The sequence below is a fragment of the Hypanus sabinus genome, chromosome 20 (assembly GCF_030144855.1).
Source record: "Hypanus sabinus isolate sHypSab1 chromosome 20, sHypSab1.hap1, whole genome shotgun sequence".
Classification (NCBI taxonomy): Eukaryota; Metazoa; Chordata; class Chondrichthyes; order Myliobatiformes; family Dasyatidae; genus Hypanus; species Hypanus sabinus.
This window is the reverse complement of record NC_082725.1, coordinates 68765699-68785167: the sequence shown is the minus strand read 5'-3', so window position 1 is coordinate 68785167 and position 19469 is coordinate 68765699. Positions and strand designations below refer to the sequence as shown.

General features: G+C 42.4%; 1 protein-coding gene across 15 annotated transcripts in view; it reads left to right on the top strand.

Moving 5' to 3' along the window:
- Positions 1 to 19469, top strand: part of ulk4 (unc-51 like kinase 4) — a 712463-nt gene that overhangs the window by 407070 nt on the left and 285924 nt on the right. For all 15 annotated transcript variants that reach the window (XM_059945716.1, XM_059945717.1, XM_059945718.1 and 12 more), the window contains 2 exons: positions 1123 to 1174; positions 8228 to 8322. In XM_059945716.1, coding sequence (XP_059801699.1) covers positions 1123 to 1174; positions 8228 to 8322 — 147 coding nt within the window. The remainder of the gene's footprint in view (positions 1 to 1122; positions 1175 to 8227; positions 8323 to 19469) is intronic.

Sequence of the window (19469 nt, the reverse complement as noted above, 5' to 3'; positions counted from 1 at the left end):
TATCTGTCTAAACTAATTCTTCCTTGTAGGGTTGCTCACCGAGCCTGCAGATTAGGTTGCAAATGTTTCATCACGTCAAGTTGACAATATCAGTCTGCAATTGAGTGTTGTTTCTGCAAAGTGCTCTCGTTTATATTGGTCCGACTCATTGTTCTGATTGGTTGCCTTCTGCACCAGTCACTAGTCTCCACTTGATCCTAGCTAACCAAATAGCTGAACACCTGAGGAGCCAACACTTACAATAACCAATAACCGGGGAAATGAGTGAATGAACAACAAACAGCAAGTCAGACCAATACAAGTGCAAGCTCACTCAACTGCACGCTGATGTCACCTCGACTAATGACAAAACATTTGCAACCTAACTTCCAGGCTTGCCGAACAACCTGAGGTACCAACCTTCTATTTAATTTCTTACATTTCTGTTCAATTTTACATATTTCAATGAGGAGGAGTTGTATACAGGTGGGCAGTACCTCAAGACAACATTCATTCAACACAGTCTGCATGTTGGTGCTGCCAGACTAGCAGGTTTTCTGGATAATCAGATGCTCCAACACACTTCTAATTCACGTTTTCAGAATGTTGTTACACAGTGATAACTCAATGTGCTAATAGGTTTTAAGGGAGTTTAGCCAACTGAACCAGGTTAGTTTAAAGTAAATGTGAGAAGTGGAGCTGGGTGGGAAATGTGGAGACAGTGGCACTGGTGGGTGGGGAAGGTAAGAATTGTGACTATGGTAGGTGGATAGGGTGTATGGAGACAGAGGGAAATAGGGCCATGGGAGGTGTGTGGGAAGAGTGAGGACCAGGGCTCCAAAGTATGGGTAATGTGGGAAATGGGATCAGGATGGGGTGTGTGGGAACTGAAGCCATGGTGGGTGGATGTGTTGCACTGGAATCAGGATCCCAGTGAATGTCAAAGGGTAAGAAAGCACGGACACAACCTGTAGCTCAATGTGCCCATGCTAGTCGAGGATCCCACATCGAGGATGCCTGTGTCTGGCCCTTTTCCTTCCTAAACCCTTCCTAACCATACTTCCAGAATGATTTACAAACTATGGATGTAGGAATGTAAACATTTTTCAAACTGCTTAATGTTAAATCTGTGTTTGTTTACAGACTCATATCAAATCTGTTGATTCTGGAGAAATAAATTTAGAAAGTGCAGTGGGTGAGTGCGTCATTTCAAATTTTAAAGTGATATTAATTTTATTCTTCCTCTTTCTTTCAAGCTGATATCTAGCTATAGTGGATTGGGGGAAAGTCAGAAGCAGATTACCATTTCAGCAGCTTATTGCTACTTAATGAAGTGGAACACGTGATAGGTTTCAGCTGGAGCACTCTGCCATACTTCTGAAAACACTTGAAACTGTTGTTTATTGGTTCTCAGTTGTGGTCTGGTCATTCATTAACTTGTCATTTGTGAGATCTTACTGCATGCAAACTGGTTTCTATATTTGCTATGTTTCAATGGAGGCTATTCTTAAAGTTGTTTTAAAATGTTTTGACATAGCCTTGGACCATGGGATGAATGGTATAAGCCCCAGACCACTGACTCAATCTTGGGCTCCAATGGCGCTGGATGCCTCTGGACTAGTCCAACAACCCCAAGTGGATCCAGAACCCTTATTCCACCACCCTCAGTGCTGGTTCCTACAACCTGGACACATTCACACTGCAATTTGCGCAGTCTCTAGCTCCAGCTCCAGACTAGACCTTGACCACAAGCACCTCCAGGCCAAGATTTTACTCACTGCTGCTGGGCCCCCAGACTCGCCTTTCCCTACCACTACTCTCCAACCCTGTGTCTCTCAGGCTTCACCATTACCTCTTGGGTTCTTGGAGCTTCCATCTTCCTCCCATCCCACCAACCCTTTTCTCTACTCTGGCACCACCAACTTTCTTTCCCTTTCCAATCCCAGCTCTAATCCTTGCCATGTCTTCACCATTCCCTCTGACCATCCCATCTCTGAGGCAGAATATTCTGTCATCAACAAGGGCCTTATCTTTTTACCCCTTCACTTGCACCTCAGAGAGTTCCATGACCACCATGACAGCAAGCTTGTCTTCCATTGTCTCTGTTTTTGAGCCCACTTCTTTAGCAATAATTCCATACTCTATACTGATGATCCCTTCTCTCGTCTCCAACCCTCCTCCTCTTCTTGGACATCTCACTGCTCTGCCTGCTCTGGATCTTTTCATCTCAAACTGCTGATGAGATATCAACCACCTCAACTTCAGCACTTCTCTCTCCTCTTCAAACATTACCCTCTCTGAACACACTTCCCTCCACACTCTCTGCCTCAATACCAGCATTACCATCAAACCCACAGACAAAGGAGTGGTGCTATCATAGTGAGCTGCACTGACCTCAACCTTGCTGTGTCAAGGCAGCAACTCTCAGAAATCTCCTTAGAACTGCCTGCAGAACACACTGCAGGAACTCAGCAGGTCGGGCAGCGTCCGTGGAGACAAACAGTCAATGTTTTTGGCCGAGACCCTTTGTCAGGACTGAAGAGGGAGGGGGCAAGGGGCCCTGTAACAAAGGTGGGGGGAGGGTGGGAAGAAGAAGGCTGGTAGGTGCTGTTACGAATTCCCGTAACTGGATCACTTATCAGCAAAGATAGAGAGGTCCGTTGAAAGTCTGATGGTACTATTTTTAAAAGTATTTATTGATAAATGGCACAAAAATAAGATTAATGCAAACATACAGATAATATACGTCGTCAATACTAAATCTAAGCACGGGTATAATAATACCCAATAAGAAATAGCTCTATCGTTGTCTAGGGGTTAATGTATTGTCTGATGGAAAGATAATAGTCACTATCAGTTCTTTCAAGCTGCAGCGTTGTTGGGTTTAAAAGTGATGCGGTTTAAACTTGCCCCAGGTCTTTTAAGATGCCGATCCATTGAGTCGGGAGCGGGCTTCCCCGTTGTCAGCTAAAAGCTGTTTTCCCATGGTTGCAGCCACCAATTCCAGCCACGGAATCGAACGCACGTGGCTTCCTTCCGATGACTTCCTGTTGTTACGTGGTCGCTTAACGTTTCTTCTGGTGCGTCTGAAGGGGTTGTTCCCTAGACCCTCTTTTATACTTCCTCACGGGGTCTCCGATGTCAATCAGGTTGGGATGATGCAATCCCTCAACCAGCCCACTCTGGTCATCCCCTGAGGGGCTTCGATGAATAGTACAGTACTCAATACACAACTTGGTCTTCCGGAGACAATAGCCATGTCCCGTAGCTTTACATCGCCGGGGAAACGAGGCATTTTGCACATCCCATTCTCATTTCCTGGGCCCCTTGACCCAACCCACCGGTGATCTTGCGATTCTCACAAAGGAGGGGGCTACGGACGTAACAGTGCCAGGTGAAAAACCAGTAAGAGGAAAGATCAAGGGGTGAGGAGGGGAAGCGGGGAGGGGATAGGCAAGGAGAGGTGAAGAAGGAATGTAAGGGGAAAGCACTATGGGTAGTGGAAGGAGGCAGAACCATGAGGGAGGGGATAGGCAGCTGGAGGAGGAGGCAGAGTGAAAGTGGGATGGGGGAAGGGAGGGGGAGGGGGAGGGAATTATCAGAAGTTGGAGAATTTGATGTTCATGCCAAGGGGCTGGAGACGACCCAGACGGTATATGAGGTGTTGTTCCTCCAACCAAAGTTTGGCCTCATCATGGCAGTAGAGGAGGCCATGTACAGACATATCCGAATGGGAATGTGAAGCAGAGTTGAAGTGGGTGGCAACTGGGAGATCCTGTCTGTTGTGGCAGACGGAGCGTAGGTGATTGACGAAGCAGTCCCCCAATCTGTGTCGGGTCTCGCCGATGTAGAGGAGGCTGCACCGTGAATACCAGATTCAATAGATTACCCCATGTACTTAGTGGTGGGGTCCTGTTGAAGGTGGCAGAAGTTGCAGAGGATAATGCGCTGGATCCGGAGGCTGGTGGGCTGGTAGGTGAGGACAAGGGGAACTCTGTCCCTGTTGTGGTGATGGGAGGATGGTGTGAGGGCCGAAGTGCGGGAGATGGAGGAGATGCGGGTGAGGGCATCATTGATGACGGCAAAAGGGAAACCACGATCCTTAAAGAAAGAGGACATTTGAGATATCCTGGAATGGAAAGCCTCATCCTGAGAGTAGATGCGATGGAGATGGAGGAACTGGGAATAAGGAAGAGCATTTTTTCATGTGGTAGAGTGGGAAGAGGCAGAGTTGAGGTAGTTATGAGAGTCAGTGGATTTTTAGAAGATGTCAGTGGACAGTCTGTCTCCAGAGATGGAGACTGAGAGATTGAGAAAGGGGAGGGAAGTGTCCGAGATGGACCAAGTGAATTAGAGGGCTGGGTGGAAGTTAGAGGCAAAGTCGATGAAATTGACGAGCTCAGCATGGTTGTAGGACGCAGCACCAATGTAATTGTCAATGTAGCAAAGGAAAAGTTGGGGAGCAGTACCAGTATAGGTTTGGAGCATAGACTGTTCCACATAACCCACAAAGAGGCAGGCATAGCTGGGGCCCATGCTACCCCGTGAAAAGGACCCCACTCCTAACCATCAGAAAACTGTCATCGACATTGTCATGTACCACATCAACTCTGGAGAACTGCCATCCACTGCCACCAATCTCATAGTTCCCTTGCCCTACACAGCTCGCTTCAACCTCCTACCCTGGATCCATAAACGTGACTCTGGGTTCGACCTATTGTCTCTGCCTGAACTCATCCTTCTACCTCAATTCCATTCTCTCCTGCTTGGTTCAGAGTCTTCCCTCACAATTCCACACTTATCATCTTGTCAGCAACTTTCAGTTCCCTTGCCCTGACTGCCTCATTTTCACCATAGATGTTCATACACTTCTATCCTGCATCAAGTAGTCCTCAAAGCTCTCCACTTCTTTCCCAACAAAAGAACCAACCAGTTCCCCTCCATCACCACCCTCCTCTGCCTGGCAGAACTGGTCCTCCACCCCAACAATTTCTCCTTCAGCTCCCCCAACCTTCTCTAGACTCAAGCGGAAGCCATGGGTGTCCACATGGGCCCCAGCTATGCCTGCCTGTTCGTTGGCTATGTAGAACAGACCCATGTTCCAAGCCTTCCATGGTAATGCCCTCCAACTCTTCCTACATTGACAACTGCATTGGTAGTACTTCCTGCACCCATGCTGAGCTCATCGATTTCATCAACTTTATCTCTGACTCCACCCTGCCCTTAAATTCACTGGGCTCATTTCTGACACATCCCTCCCCTTTCTTAATCTCTCTGACTCCATCTCTGGAGACAAGCTGTCAACATATTTTACAAGTCTACTGATTCCTATTGTTATCTTGACTGTACCTCTTCCCTCTCTATCTCCTGTAAAAATGCTATTTCCTTTTCTCAGTTCCCTCGCCTCCTCAGCATCTGTTTCCAGGAGGTGTTCTTCCTTTCCAGGATATCAGATACGTCGTCCTTCTCCAAGGAACATGGTTTGCTTCCCTCACCTGCATCTCCTCCATTTCCTAAACATCCGCTTTCACCCCCCCACCCCCCCAAAAGTGATGGAGTTCCTCTTATCCTTTCCTATCACCTCATGAGCCTCCACATTCAACATCTCATCCTCCTCAACGTGCCATGTCCCCTCCTCCCACTTTCCACAAAGATTGATCCCTCTGTGTCCATCCCTCCCCACAAACCTCCCACCGAGAATATCTCTGCAAGCAGCCTACACCTGCCAATTCAGCTCCTTCCTCACCTCCATTCAGGGCCCCAAACAGTGCTTCAAGGTGAGGCAACACTTCAAATGTGAATCTGCTGGGGTTCTCTATTATGCCTATAATGGTATTTTCAATGTGGCCTCCTCTACATTGGTAAATTGAGAGATCGCTTCATTGAACACCTCCGTTCCATCCACCAATTGTAGGATTTCCTGGTGGCCTAACATGTTACTTTAGATTCTCATTCTTGTTCCAACATATCAGTCCTTGGCCTCCTCTTGTGCTAAGGTGAGGCCACCCTCAGGATGGAGAAGCAACACCTTATATTCCATCTGGGTAATCTCCAACCTGTATCATGAATATTGATTTCTCCTTCTGGGTAAAAACAATTTCTTTCCCCTCCCCTCTTCTTGTAATCCCTATTTTGGCCTCCTACCTCTTCTCACCTGTTTATGACCTCTCCCTGTGTCCCCTCCTCCTTCCCCTCCCCCTATGGCCCACTTTCCTGTCCTATCAGGTTCCCTCTTCTCCAGCCCTTTATCTTTCCAACCCACCTGGCTTCGTATCTCTTTCTAGCTATCCTCCTTCCCCTCCCCCCACCCAGCTTTTTATTTTGATGCCTTTCAAACCTGAAGAAAGATTTCGGCCTCAGTTGTTTATTCACTTCCATAGATAATGTCTGACTTGCTGAGCTCCTGCAGCACTTTATGTGTGTTGCTCAGTATAAATGTGTTTTTCCAGTCTCCCGGTCTGTCTGGGAAGCTGGGAAGAAGATGTCAGTCTGAAAAAAATCACCATTCCATTCAAGCAGAAAGTGAAGTTCATGGACAAGAACCATATGACCAACTTGTAGTCACAAAGTGCTACAATATTCCAAAACAAATTTTGTGGCAGATAAAACCAATTAAATGCAATTAAAATTAATCTCATAAATAATCTTAAAATGCGCCCGTCATGCTGGATCCTTGAACCCAAGCACAGGATCACAGACTCAGAAGAGCTAAACAAAACTAGGAATTTTATTAACAAATGAGACAAAACAAAACACTAGAACATACAAGGTCCTAGATAACTCATCAAAAATATCAGTAGGCAAAATCAGGATGATCGAGACCCTGAGGGATAGCGTTGCCCCTTTAAATATACTCCAGGGCACATAGGAAACTGTTACTAGCTAATATGACCCCAGACTCATAACAAACTTACAAGTAACCATTCTAGTAGAAGACAAAAGTCCGAGGGTACTTAATTGGACACTGCAAAATATCGGAAAATTAATCGGAAGTATCCAAGAACAATTACAACTTAAGTGTAAATTAGCAAAGACCTAACAATAATACATAAAAAGTCTGAAGTGCAACAATACAGATAATTATAATTAATAAAATGCAGAGAATACAAAAAAAAGCTAACAGTGTAAAACTCAGAGCTCTTAACGTAATCTGCCAATGACCTAAGGTCGTGACAACACCAAAGATCTTATAGACAAAAAAGCAAAGAATCAAATCAGAATCAGGTTAATTATCACTGACTTACATGATGTGAAAGTTGTTCTTTGGCGACCACAGTAAAGAGCAAAGACATAAAATTAATATATATTATAAAATAATATGTCTATAAAAATAATGAAGTAGCTTTCATGGGTTCATGAACTGTTCAGAAATCTGATGGCAGAGGCAAGAAGCTGATCCTGATCGTTGTGTGTGAGTCTTAAGTCTTTTGAAACTCTTTTTCAATGGCATTAGTAAGAAGATAATTATTTATAGAGCACTTTTCATACAGGCAATGTAGTTTAAAGAGCTTGACAGTGGAATAAAGTGCAAAGATAAAAATTAAAAAAATAAAAATAATTATGAAAATAATAGGTAAAAAGAAAAGGTGTTCTGGAGGATCCTTAATGATGGATAGTACCTTCTTGAAGCACTGCTCCTTGAAGAAGTCCTCAATGATGGGGAGAATTATAACTGATGAAGTTGGCTGCTACTTGCAAGCCTTCATTCCAGGCTGTGGGAAAGCTCTTCCCTGTACATCTATAGAACTTTGCAAGAATATTTAGTTACATACCAAATCTCCTTGAACTCCTTATGAAGTAGAGCCGCTAGTGATTGCATCAATGTGTTGGGCCCAAAACTGAACCTTGGAAATGTTGACACCCAAGAACTTAAATTATGGCAAGTTTCTCATTATTTTGATGAGCTGTTGGTTCCAGTTTTAACTGTTCAAGCAAGTCTACCACTTTGTTTTTGGGATTGTTCCATACTGCAACAGGGGATTAGACAGAAATAAAAACTAACTAATGGAATAATACAAAAAAAGAAACTTGATTGTTAGCAACATTTTGCAGCTGCAAAAAAAAGCAGTAAAATCAGAAAAACTCTTCAAACACGGACAGTTTAGCGATTGAAGAATCAGGATGGTGTCTGTATATGGTGAGTAAAGTTTGAGAAGAGTCCATTTTAATCACATGTCCAAATACTATTCAGTACTGTCAGAAAGTTCACTTCTCAGATATTACAATATTTTTGTTGATTCAATTTTAGGTCATACTGGTTCAGAAGAACTTATCAGAATAACCTTTTCCTCGTGGGAGGCCGTGACACAACATCCATCACTCCTGAGTTCACATCTATCCACAGTAAGTAAGGAAGGTCATGATGTATGAATAAGTATAATTTTAAATCCAACAGGACAGATTAATGACTTAGAAAATCAACCCTGTTGTAGAAAGGACATTTTCACTCCAGGCAGACCTTTCTTCAATGTTGTAGTGGTGGAGGCTCACTCAGCTCAACAGCGTTAATGGAACAGATGAGAACACTGGATTGCAGGAACTGTTATTAATTTTCAAATGATCAGCTCTTCATGTTAAAGACTTGGTCCCATTCTGGCAATTACTTCTTATCAGCACATGGACTCTCTTGGTTGATGATCTGCAGCAGTTGTTGCTGCCATTGTCGTGGTTTCTCGTGCCCCACAAATGATTAGGAGACGCAAAAGATTCTTCAAGAAGGGTTAAACTTTAATTTGCAAATCAAAGCTGAGACAGTCATTGAGCTAGTCGCTGATTGCCCACCGATCTTTGGACATAGCATGTTTTATAACAATCTCCTGGTTTAGTTGCATTAGCATATGCAATTGGTCTATAGTTGCGTACCACACGTACATCCGCCACTATTGTTTCTACCCATTGACTTAATTATGTTCTAATCTACATCTCTTAGCTACCTTGTCTTCTACATTCTTAATATTTCATTCTCCTGCTAAATTGGGTACATGCATAGCAAATAGCAAACTCAGATTACATAGTCTACATCTCTTAGCTTCCTCTAACACACCATTGTCTTCTACATTCCTAGGATTTCATTTTGGATACATGCATAGCAAGCTGACTACATAGTTTTGGTTACACAGCAAATTATGCAACTTTTATACTCCAATACCATAATGCAATGGGGTTTAAATTGTGTGGATGTCAGAAATGTGAAATATAAACAGAAAGTATATAGCAGATCTGTCAGCATGTCGAAGGAAAAATATCCTATCTACTTTTCCCATTGTTTCTGTTTCTATTGTCCACTTTTGATTCTTCAAACTACAAAGTAAAATTTATTATCAGAGTACATACATTTTACAATACACAACCCTGAGATTCTTACTCTTCAGGCATACTTAGCAAATCTATAGAATAGCAACTAAACAGGATCAGTGGACAACAACTGCAATATAAATAAACAATATAAATAGATGCAATATAAATAAAAAGCAATAAAGAATGTGCGTGAAATAACAAGATAAAGAGTCCCCAAAGTGAGACCATTGGTTGTGGGAACACCAGAAGCAGAATGAGTGTAGTTATTCACTTTTGTTCAGGAGCCTGATGGTTGAGGGGTAGTAACTGTTCTTGAAGTTGGTGGTGTGAATCCTGAGGCACCTGTACCTTCTACCTGATGACAGCAGTGAGTAAAGAGTATGGCCTCTGTGGTGAGGCTCTTTGATGATGGATGCTGCTTTTCAACTTTTCATGTAGATGTACTCAATGGTTGGGAAATTTTTACCCATGATGTACTGAGCCAAATCCACTACCTTTTGCAGGATTTTTCACTTAAAGACATTGGTGTTCCTGTTGCAGGTCATAATGCAGCCAGTCAGCACCCTGTCACCACATATCTATGGAAGTTTTCCAAGGATTTTGATGACAAGCAGAATCTCCACAGACTCATTGAAATGAGCAGTCAACATTTTGGGCCAAGACCCTTCGTCAGGACTGAAGGAGGGGGCAGGGGCCCTTTAAAGAAGGTGGGGGGAGGGGAAGGTGCAGGTGAAAAACCAGTCAGAGGAAAGATCAAGTGGAGATTTGAGGCTTTGACTCGAGAAGCTTTGACAAGAAGAGGCAGAGGACGAGCTTGTTCCCAGTTAGTCTTTACAATGCCTCCTGAGACGGTGATGTGCCTCTCCTGTGAGATGAGCCATGGTAGCCCCATCTTCCCTTTAAGATACTTCTTCAACTTTGGGATGTATCTTTACTGCACCTTCTGAATTGCTATCAGAAACTTCAGCTATGCTAGTGTCCCCTGCCAATCAACTTTGGCCAGCTCCTCTCTCATGCCTCTGTAATACTGATACATCCTATTTTAATTTGTCCTTCTCAAACTGTGGTGTGAACTCTATCATATTATGGTCACTGTCTCCTAAGGGTTACTTTACCTTAAGCTCTTAAATCATATCTGGGTCATTACATAGCACCCAGTCCGGCATTGGCATTCCTTTAGTGAACTCAACAACAAGCTGCTCTAAAGGTGATCTTGTAAGCATTCTACAAATTCCCTCTCTTGGGATCCAGCACCAACTATTTTTTCCAATCTACGTACATATTGAAATTCCCCTTGACTATTACAATATCTCCCATTGTACATTGCAGCTCACATCTTGGCTACTGCTCAGAGGCCTATATATAACTCCCATCTTTAGTGTTGCAGTTTCTTAACTCTACCCACAAGGGATTTTACATCTTCTGATCCTATGTCACCCTTTTAGAAACATAGAAAACAGCACAATACAGCCCCTTCGGCCCACAATGCTGTGCCTATCATGTACTTACTTTAGAAATTACCTCGGGTTACCCATAGCCCTCTATTTTTCTAACCTTCATGTACCTATCCAGGAGTCTCTTAAAAGACCCTATCATTTCTGCCTCCACCACCATGGCCAGCAGCCCATTCCACGCACTCACCACACTGCGTAAAAAAACTTACCCCTGACATCTCCTCTGTACCTACTTCCAAGCACCCTAAAACTGTGTCCTTTCATGTTAGCCATTTTAGCCCTGGGAAAAAGCCTCTGACTATCCACACGATCAATGCCTCTCATCATCTTACACACCTCTATCAGGTCACCTCTCATCCTCTACTGCTCCAAGAAGAAAAAATCCTTTCAAAGGATTTAATTTCATTTTATTTACCAACAGTACCACCCCACCCCCTCTGCCTACCAGCCTATCCTTTCAATATCCTTGGATTTTAAGTTCCCAACTATGATCTTCTTTCAGCAAAGATTTAGCAATGCTCACATTATCATACCTGCCGATCTTGAACTGTGCTACGAGATCATCTACCTTATTCCATATAATGTGTGCATTCAAATATAATACCTTCTGTCCAGTTTTCATCGTCCTTTTTGATTTTGTCCCCCTGTTACACTTTTAACTCATCCCACTGACTGCAATTTTTTCCTATCATCTGCCTGTCCTTTCTCAGAGTATCACTACATACTGCACCTAATTGAATACCAACTGCCCCATCCTCAACCCTATCACTCTGGTTCACATCCACTGCCAAATTAGTTTAAATCTTCCCCAAGAGCTCAAGTAAAGATAATGGTCCCCCTTGGGGTTCAGGTATGAGCCGGCCCTTTTTCTACAAGTCATAACATCCACGGAAGAGAATCACTGCCCCCTGCTCCAATTCTTCAGCAACACATCTATCTGCCAAATCATTTTATTTTTACCCTCACTGGTGCTTGTCACAGGCAGCAATCCAGAGATTAATCCCCTGGAGATCCTGCTTTTCAGCTTTCTACCTAACTCCCTATACTCTGTCTTCAGGACCTTCTCCCTTTTCCTACCTATGTCATTGGTACCAACATGTACCATGACTTCCAGCTTCCCCCCACCCCATAGAATGCTGTGCACCCAATTCTAGACATCCTCAACCCTGACACCTGGGAGGCAACATACCATCCAGGTGTCTCTTTCACATCCACAGAATCTGCTGTCTGCTGCTCCAGTTATGGAATCCACTATCACCACTGCTCTCCTCTTCTCCTCCCATCTATTCTGAGCCACAGAGACAGACTTAGTGCCAGAGATCAGATATTATTTTGGCAGCCAGCCAAGAGCTCTAGATCAAGAAACCCAATGGGAGGTGACCTTGGGCTGGATGTTTTAATTAAGCATATATCACGTTTAAACTTCAATTTACTGGTGTAGAGATTCTGATATAACTCCATTTTTAAAACACACTTGACCACATTACATTTAAATTAACACGTTGGGCATAGTTTTGTAGACATTAATGGAATCCTAATTACAAACTATTAACATAAATGTATCAATTAAAAACTTATCTTGTGTGAATTGAACTTTAACTCTAGGGACACTTCTGATGTTCCAGCAACAGCAATCTGATTGTTTCTGATTAAATATTTGAGATGTCAATTTCAAATCCTACTTTTCTTAAGCCCTCCAGTGTCATCACATAAAATAATCCTTCTTTTATAATTTCAATGCCAACTTGACTTTCCTTTACTAAATGCAATCATCTATGGCAGAATTGTTTGCAATGGCTAGTTGGCTAGTTCCACTGATCTTCCACGGTTTTATATGGCACTACTACCGCGCTAAAAGGATTTTGAACAGACCAAGCAGATAAAATTGTGTTCCAAAAAACTTTTCAAGCCTTCAGGTACTTAAAATTATCTGCACAAATCTATCTCAGTAACTACAGATGCAGATTTATTTATTTATCGTATGTACATAAATTGATACAATTAATTAAGTTATTTGTGTTAATAACCAACACAACCTAAGGATGTGCTGGGAATAGCCTACACATGTTGCCACATATTCTAATGTCAACGTAACATGCCCCCTGCATTCAAAGCAATGGGTACAGGATTTGGGGTGTTGGGTAAGAGGTTGGTGAGGCATAATTTGGGGCATTATGTGCAGATCTGGTCATCTATCTACAGGAAAGATATCAGTAAGATTGAAAGAATGCACAGAAAATTCACAAGGATGTTGCCAGGGCTTGAGAACCCAAGTTATAGGGAAAGGTTGAATTGGTTAGGACTTTATTCCCTACAGTGTAGGAAAATGGGCAGAAGGTATACAAAACTATGAGGGGTGTAGAGAGGGTAAATGCAAGCAGGCTTTTTCAACTGAGGTTGAATGAGACTACAACTAAAGATCATTGGTTAAGATGAAAGATAAAATGTTTAAGAGGAACATGTGGGGGTTCTTCTGCACTCAGGGTGGTGAGTGCATGGAATGAGCTGCCAACAAAAATTATGCCTGTTGTTTCATTTTCAGCATTTAAGAGAAATTCAGATAGGTACATGGATGGGAGTGGTATCGTCCATGTGCAGTTCGATGGTAAAAGGCAGAATAATAATTTTGTATGGACTAGATGGGCTGAAAGGCTGGTTTTTGTGCTTTATTGTTCTATGGCTCTATGACTTCTATTCATCTACTTTTTTCCGTTGTAGAGATTGATATAATTTTATGCATATTTTATATTCTGTATTATTAGAGCAAGCAAGTATTTCGTTGCGTCAACAATAGCAATTTCTTTTTAATCACAATCTACTACATTAAGATCCCTCACTTTGCTATGGACCAACCTTGGTTCAATGAAGTGTATAGAAAGCATGGGAAGGTTAACAGGGGGACTGCTTTAGTTAACTTGCTGAAGCTACTGGAATATATGCAGAGTAAACAATATTTTCAATCATCTTCAGCCAGAAACGTTGACTGGATGTTTCAACCTGGTATCTTGCTGAGTTTCCTATAATCACAATGCCAGCTTTTAAGATTGTGATCATTGTACATGACACAAGAAACATCACAAGTGAATGGAGATTGTAAAAACTGTGGGACCAGACAATATACCAGCTGTAATACTAAACACACGTACACCAGCCATGCGACTACACAAACTAATTCTGTACAGCTACAATGTTGGCATCTGTCATACTGTATGGAAAATTGCCCAGAGAGGGTGTGTTAAACAAAGACTAGAATAAATCCAGTCTATCTAATTGCTAGTCAATTAGTCTACAATCAATAGCGAGAAAGTGTTTGCTGAGAGTAGTAGTTCACAGTGTTTGTTCCTTGATGCTTGATTTGGGCTAAAACAAGACTAATTGGCTGAAGACTATGTAGCAACCCTGTGAAAAGTTCTGAGATGAGAGTGATTGTGTTTTTAAAAATGGTACAAAGATGGTTAGGTGTGGCATCAAGGAGCTCTGGTGAAGTTGAAGCCAATGTGAATGCTTCTTTCAGTGCAATAACATGTCACACAAAGGAAGGTTATTGTGACTGATGGGTAAATCACCTCAGCCCAAGAACATCACTGCATGAGATTCACTGTCTTTGGTCCAACTAAATTTAAATGCTTTATCAACAACCTGATCATCATAAATTCAAAAATCTGGACATTTGCTTGATGATTGCATAATATAGTTCCTCATAAGGAAGAAATCAATACATGAATGTAAGACAGCAAGTGCAACTGTGAACACTTCCAACATTGTGTCATCACCAGACTCATCTTCATTTCCCTTCTCATTTCAGCATTCTATACGCACTCTATGTCCAATCATTCTGCCTCACTCTTCTAACTCCATTAATAACCGCTCTCCTCACATCACCTTCCTGTACAATTGCAGAAAGTGAAATGCTGGTCCTTGTCATTCCTCTCTTCCTTTTACAGGGTCTTAGACCCTCCTCCTATGTGAGGCAGTAATTCACTTTATTTCTCTCAATTTAGTGTATTGCATTCAATGTTGTCTTCTCTATAACTAGGAATTCAAATAGACATTGGGTGACGATTTTGCAGAATAGTCCAGAAAGGTGGCTTGAACTTCTTTTGATTACTCTAACATCCTACTGCAATCTTCCTTACACCAATCTATCTTCTGACTCCCACAGTTGCAACAAACCTGAGGATCAGCATCTTACCTTACTTGTGAGTGGAGCTAAAGAGCTAATGGTGCCTAACAGTGACTCCTTTGCTTGCATCTTCAGAAACAGCTCTATTTCTATCTTTAATATCTCTATTTTTCCCTTTCGGGGTTCTTTTGAAGACTCTGACCTGGAGTTACATGCTGATTTCAGTTGTTTGTGGGAATGGGACCCGCTCTTGGGGTCTCACGACTGGCCATTTTTCGAGATACCAAGGATGTGGCCTAGAAGATTAATTCGCTTCAGAGTTCTGGGATTCTGTGGCTCTGGAGGCGGGCGGACTTGTGGTCGGTGCCTCTGCAAGGAATCAGTGTGTCGCGAGAGAGGGAAGGCCAAAAGCAGCGAGTTGGCTGTGTGCTCAGAGAGTGCGACGGACTTTTAACATTGTAAATCAGTGAAATGGAGACACCTCTTTTTCCCTTATTAGTGAGAGAGAGAGAGAGAGCCCGTGGTATGTCAAATTACCGGGTGAACAAGTAGTCTTTGGGGCACTGCAAGTCTGTGTCTTTATTGATTCTTTGCTGCATGCTTGAGTGCTCGGTGGGGGTGCCGATGCATGGGGAAGGGGGCATTGTTGCATGGCTGCTGCTTACATGTGGGAGGGAGGTGGAAACTGGGAGGAGCTTTAGGTTTCTAACATTTAACTGTCATTCGTTCCTGTTTTTGTGGATGGTTGTGAAGAAAAAGCATCTCAGGATGTATATTGTATACATTTCTGTGACATTAAATGTACCTTTGAAACGTTTGAAACTTTATAACAGCTTGTTACAACTCAAGCATGACTCAATCACTTCATATTTCCAGCATTCGTGTTCTCCCTTTCTCCAGATAATTTCAAGTTTCTTTTTCTCCTGGTTACACCTCCCCACATTCCCCTTTGTTAATAATGACCTTTATCTCCTCCTTCCAGCCTTCAGCATTATTTGTTTCATTCAATGTAGACAAAGAACACTATAACGTAGTACAGGACCTTCAGTCCACAATGTTGTGTCAATTTTTTAGCACACTCTAATATAACCCTTCACTCTCACATAGTCCTCTATCTTTCAATGATCCATGTGCCTACAGTATCTAAGAGTTTACAATTCTTTCAAAGGTTCATTGAATGGAAATTCTTTTTACATTGCTAGACTATTTATAGAATTTTCCAATATGATTGTTGATGCTTTAAAGATCATGTGTATTTTCGACACAGTTCGTGGCCGTGGGGCTCATTTTTTAGGGGAGTTTGATGTTTAATATCCTCAGTGCTGAATGTGCTTCACGGTTGTAGACTTGCTTTTGAAGGACTATGCAGTTCATGTTCCATGTGTTTCTAGTTACTCTTTTTCTGCTATTTGCACAATTGATCGATGCACTTTGGTGCAGAACTGGCTCTGCGGCTGCCTGCAGTCATTGACACAGCACTAAACTGAACTGACTCGATGGCTGTGGCGCCCGTACACTCTGTGGTTTAATGTTTAGTACTCTGTGTGTTACTTGTTCGCTTTTCACTGTTGACATGATTTGATCTTGTTTTTGTATGTTGGGTATTCAATGGTTTCCATGGTGTTTCTTTGTTCCATGGCTGCCTGTGGGAGAAGAGATCTCAGGATTGTACATTATATATGTACTTTACTTTGAAACTTTATAGTTTGAGGTTTTAAACTTACAAGAAGTGTTCCATAAACTACAGAATTTCAGAACATGACAAGCAATGCATTCGCTATTGAAATGGTATTTATTAGAATTGTAGAATGCAGGTGATCAGGATAAAGAGACTATTTTTTAAAGTTATACTAATTTTGATATTTGTTCCTCTCCATTAGAATATTGATTCCCTACAGCTTTTCTGGGAAGATATTTGATTCTTTTCTGTGTATGCAGATTCTAAGAATTTCCTTAAATGTTCTGCAATTTTGAAGAATCAGTGTCATTTGGCAGGGAAACAGACCCTTTGGCCTAACTGGCCCATGCTAACGCAAGATTCCCATCTAAGCTTGTCCTATTTGTTAGTGTTTGGCTCATATCCCTCTAATTTTTCCCACCCGTGTCTAAGTTCATTTTATATGTTGCTAATGTATTTACCTCATCCACTTCCTCTGGCAACCCCATTGTAGACACTGACTTCCATCTGATGAAAATGCTGACCCTCAGATTTCCATTAAATCTTTCCCCCTCACCTAAATGTATGCCTTCCAGGTTTTGATTTCCGAGCCCTGGGGGGGAAAAACTATGCACTGACCCCGATCATTTTATATTCCTCCAGAAGATAACCCCTCATTCTCCTGTATTCCCTTTGGTCCACCATGCTTGTGCCGACTATGATGCCAAATTAAACTAATTATACTTGCCTACACATAAACCATGACCCTCTATTACCTATGGAGGGAAATGGATAGCCGACACTCGGGTTGGGACACTTCATCTGGACAGAAATGCACAGATACACAGAACTCAGCATCTTGTACAAAAGTAAATCAGTTCTTATACTTGATGCCCAATTGATAAAGGCAAGCACACCAAAAGCCTCCTTCATCACTCCATCTACCAGTGCCTCAGGGAACTATACAGCTGCACCCCTATGTCCCTCTGTTCCAAAGTAGCTCACACAATGCTGGAGGAGCTCAGCAGGCCAGGTAGCATCTCTGGAAAAGAGTGAACAGTTGATGTTTCAGGCTGAGGACTGATGAAGCCCTAAAAATTGTCTGTTTACTCTTTTCCATAGGCGCTGCCTGGCCTGCTGAGTTCCTCCAGCATTTTATGTGTGTTGCTTTGGATTTCCAGCATCTCCAGATTTTCTTGTATTTGTGGTCCATCTGTCCCATCACAAGGGAAGCAAAGACAGCATATAACACAACAAAAATCAGTGGGAATGTAGATGATTGGGAAGCTTTTAAAAAAACAACAGAAGGCAATTTAAAAAGTCATAAAGAGAGTAAAGATGAATTAGGAAGGTAAGCTTTCAATAATATACCGTAGATTCCGGACTACAGAGCGCACCTGATTAAAAGCCGCACGCTCTAATTTTAGAAAGAAAATCAATTTTGTACTTGTACAGGCCGCACCGGATTTTAAGCCGCTGGTGTCCCACGTTGTACTATGAGATATTTACACAGAAAGATATTACACGTGAGGATTTTTTAACTTTTAATTAAATCCGTATGGTAACATAAACAAATACATATTGCAAATGCTTTTTTTCGAACAGTGCCTGTAACACAGCTACTTTTAAATATACATACGTATCGGTAACACACAAATTACGTTGCGTATACTTTTTTACTGAACAGTGCACGAACAACATTCCAATATCTCCTAACGACTGGTAAAAAAAATATATATACTGCAGCCTACCAGGAAAAGTTATTGATTGCCTTCTTCATCTTCCTCCTGCGCACTAAAACCATCAAAGTCCTTCAGTGTCCGAATTGAACAACCTCAGGATCTCGTCACTCACTTCAGTCTCTTCGTTGTCGCTCTCACTTGAGCGCACGTGGTCCTCGTCATCACGCAGCAGTCCAGCCTTTTGAAACCCGTTGGTGATGGTGGATGTTGTGACACGGCTCCACGCATTTAGGATCCACTGGCAGACTTGAGTTAAAGATGCTCTTCGCATGTGTCCTGTTTTGGTAAAGGATTTCTCGCCGCTCGTCATCCAAGCCTCCCACTCAACGCGCAGCGCCACTTTAAATGCCCCGTTCACGCTGATGTCCAGTGGCTGCAAATACTTTGTGGTGCCCCCAGGAATCACAGCTGGAATTGAGTTTGTACTCTTGATGGCAGCTTTCACTGAACTTTCATTGTCAGCCGCTTAAAAATCACCATCGGTGGAAGCTTTAGTCCGGATGCTGTGCAGCTCAGAACACAAGTAAAATGCGTTCTCTCATGGCCACTTGTTTTCAGTGTGTTGGACGAGTCACCTTTTTTATTAACAGTCCGAGTGAGAGGCAGGTCAAACGTCAAAGGTACTTCATCCATATTTATGATATCATCTGGCCCCGATGGAATTCTCCGCTATCTTTGTTTGAGTGAATGTGCGGAAGTTAGCAATTTTTTCCTCGTGGTCGGAAGGGAGCTGCTGACACAGAGTCATGCGTACCCTGACGGACAGGCCTTTTCGTCTCATAAATCTAAAACACCACGATGGCCCACCTCTAAAATCTTCGATTTTCATTTTGGTGGCGATTGCTTTAGCCTTCAGTCTGATCTGCATGGTGGAAACATCGCGGCCGCCTGCTCTCTGTGTGTTAACCCAGTCTTCAAGAAAGTTTTCAAGTTCGAGCCATCTGCTATGATTACCTCTGAAAGCTTTTGTCGTCTTTTTGCATTGACTCAGTTCTTCACGCTGGTGTCTCCACCGTCTCACCATCGATTTATTTATGCCAAGATTATGTGCAGCAGCTCGATTTCCTTCTTCAACCGCCAGACTGATCGCCTTTAACTTAAAAGCTGCATCATATGCTTTTCTTCGAGTGTTTTCCATGTTGATGAGGGTGAGTACAAATGACTGATTTACAATAATTTAATTGTGAAAGTGCGCTTGATTTATCGTACAATTTCAT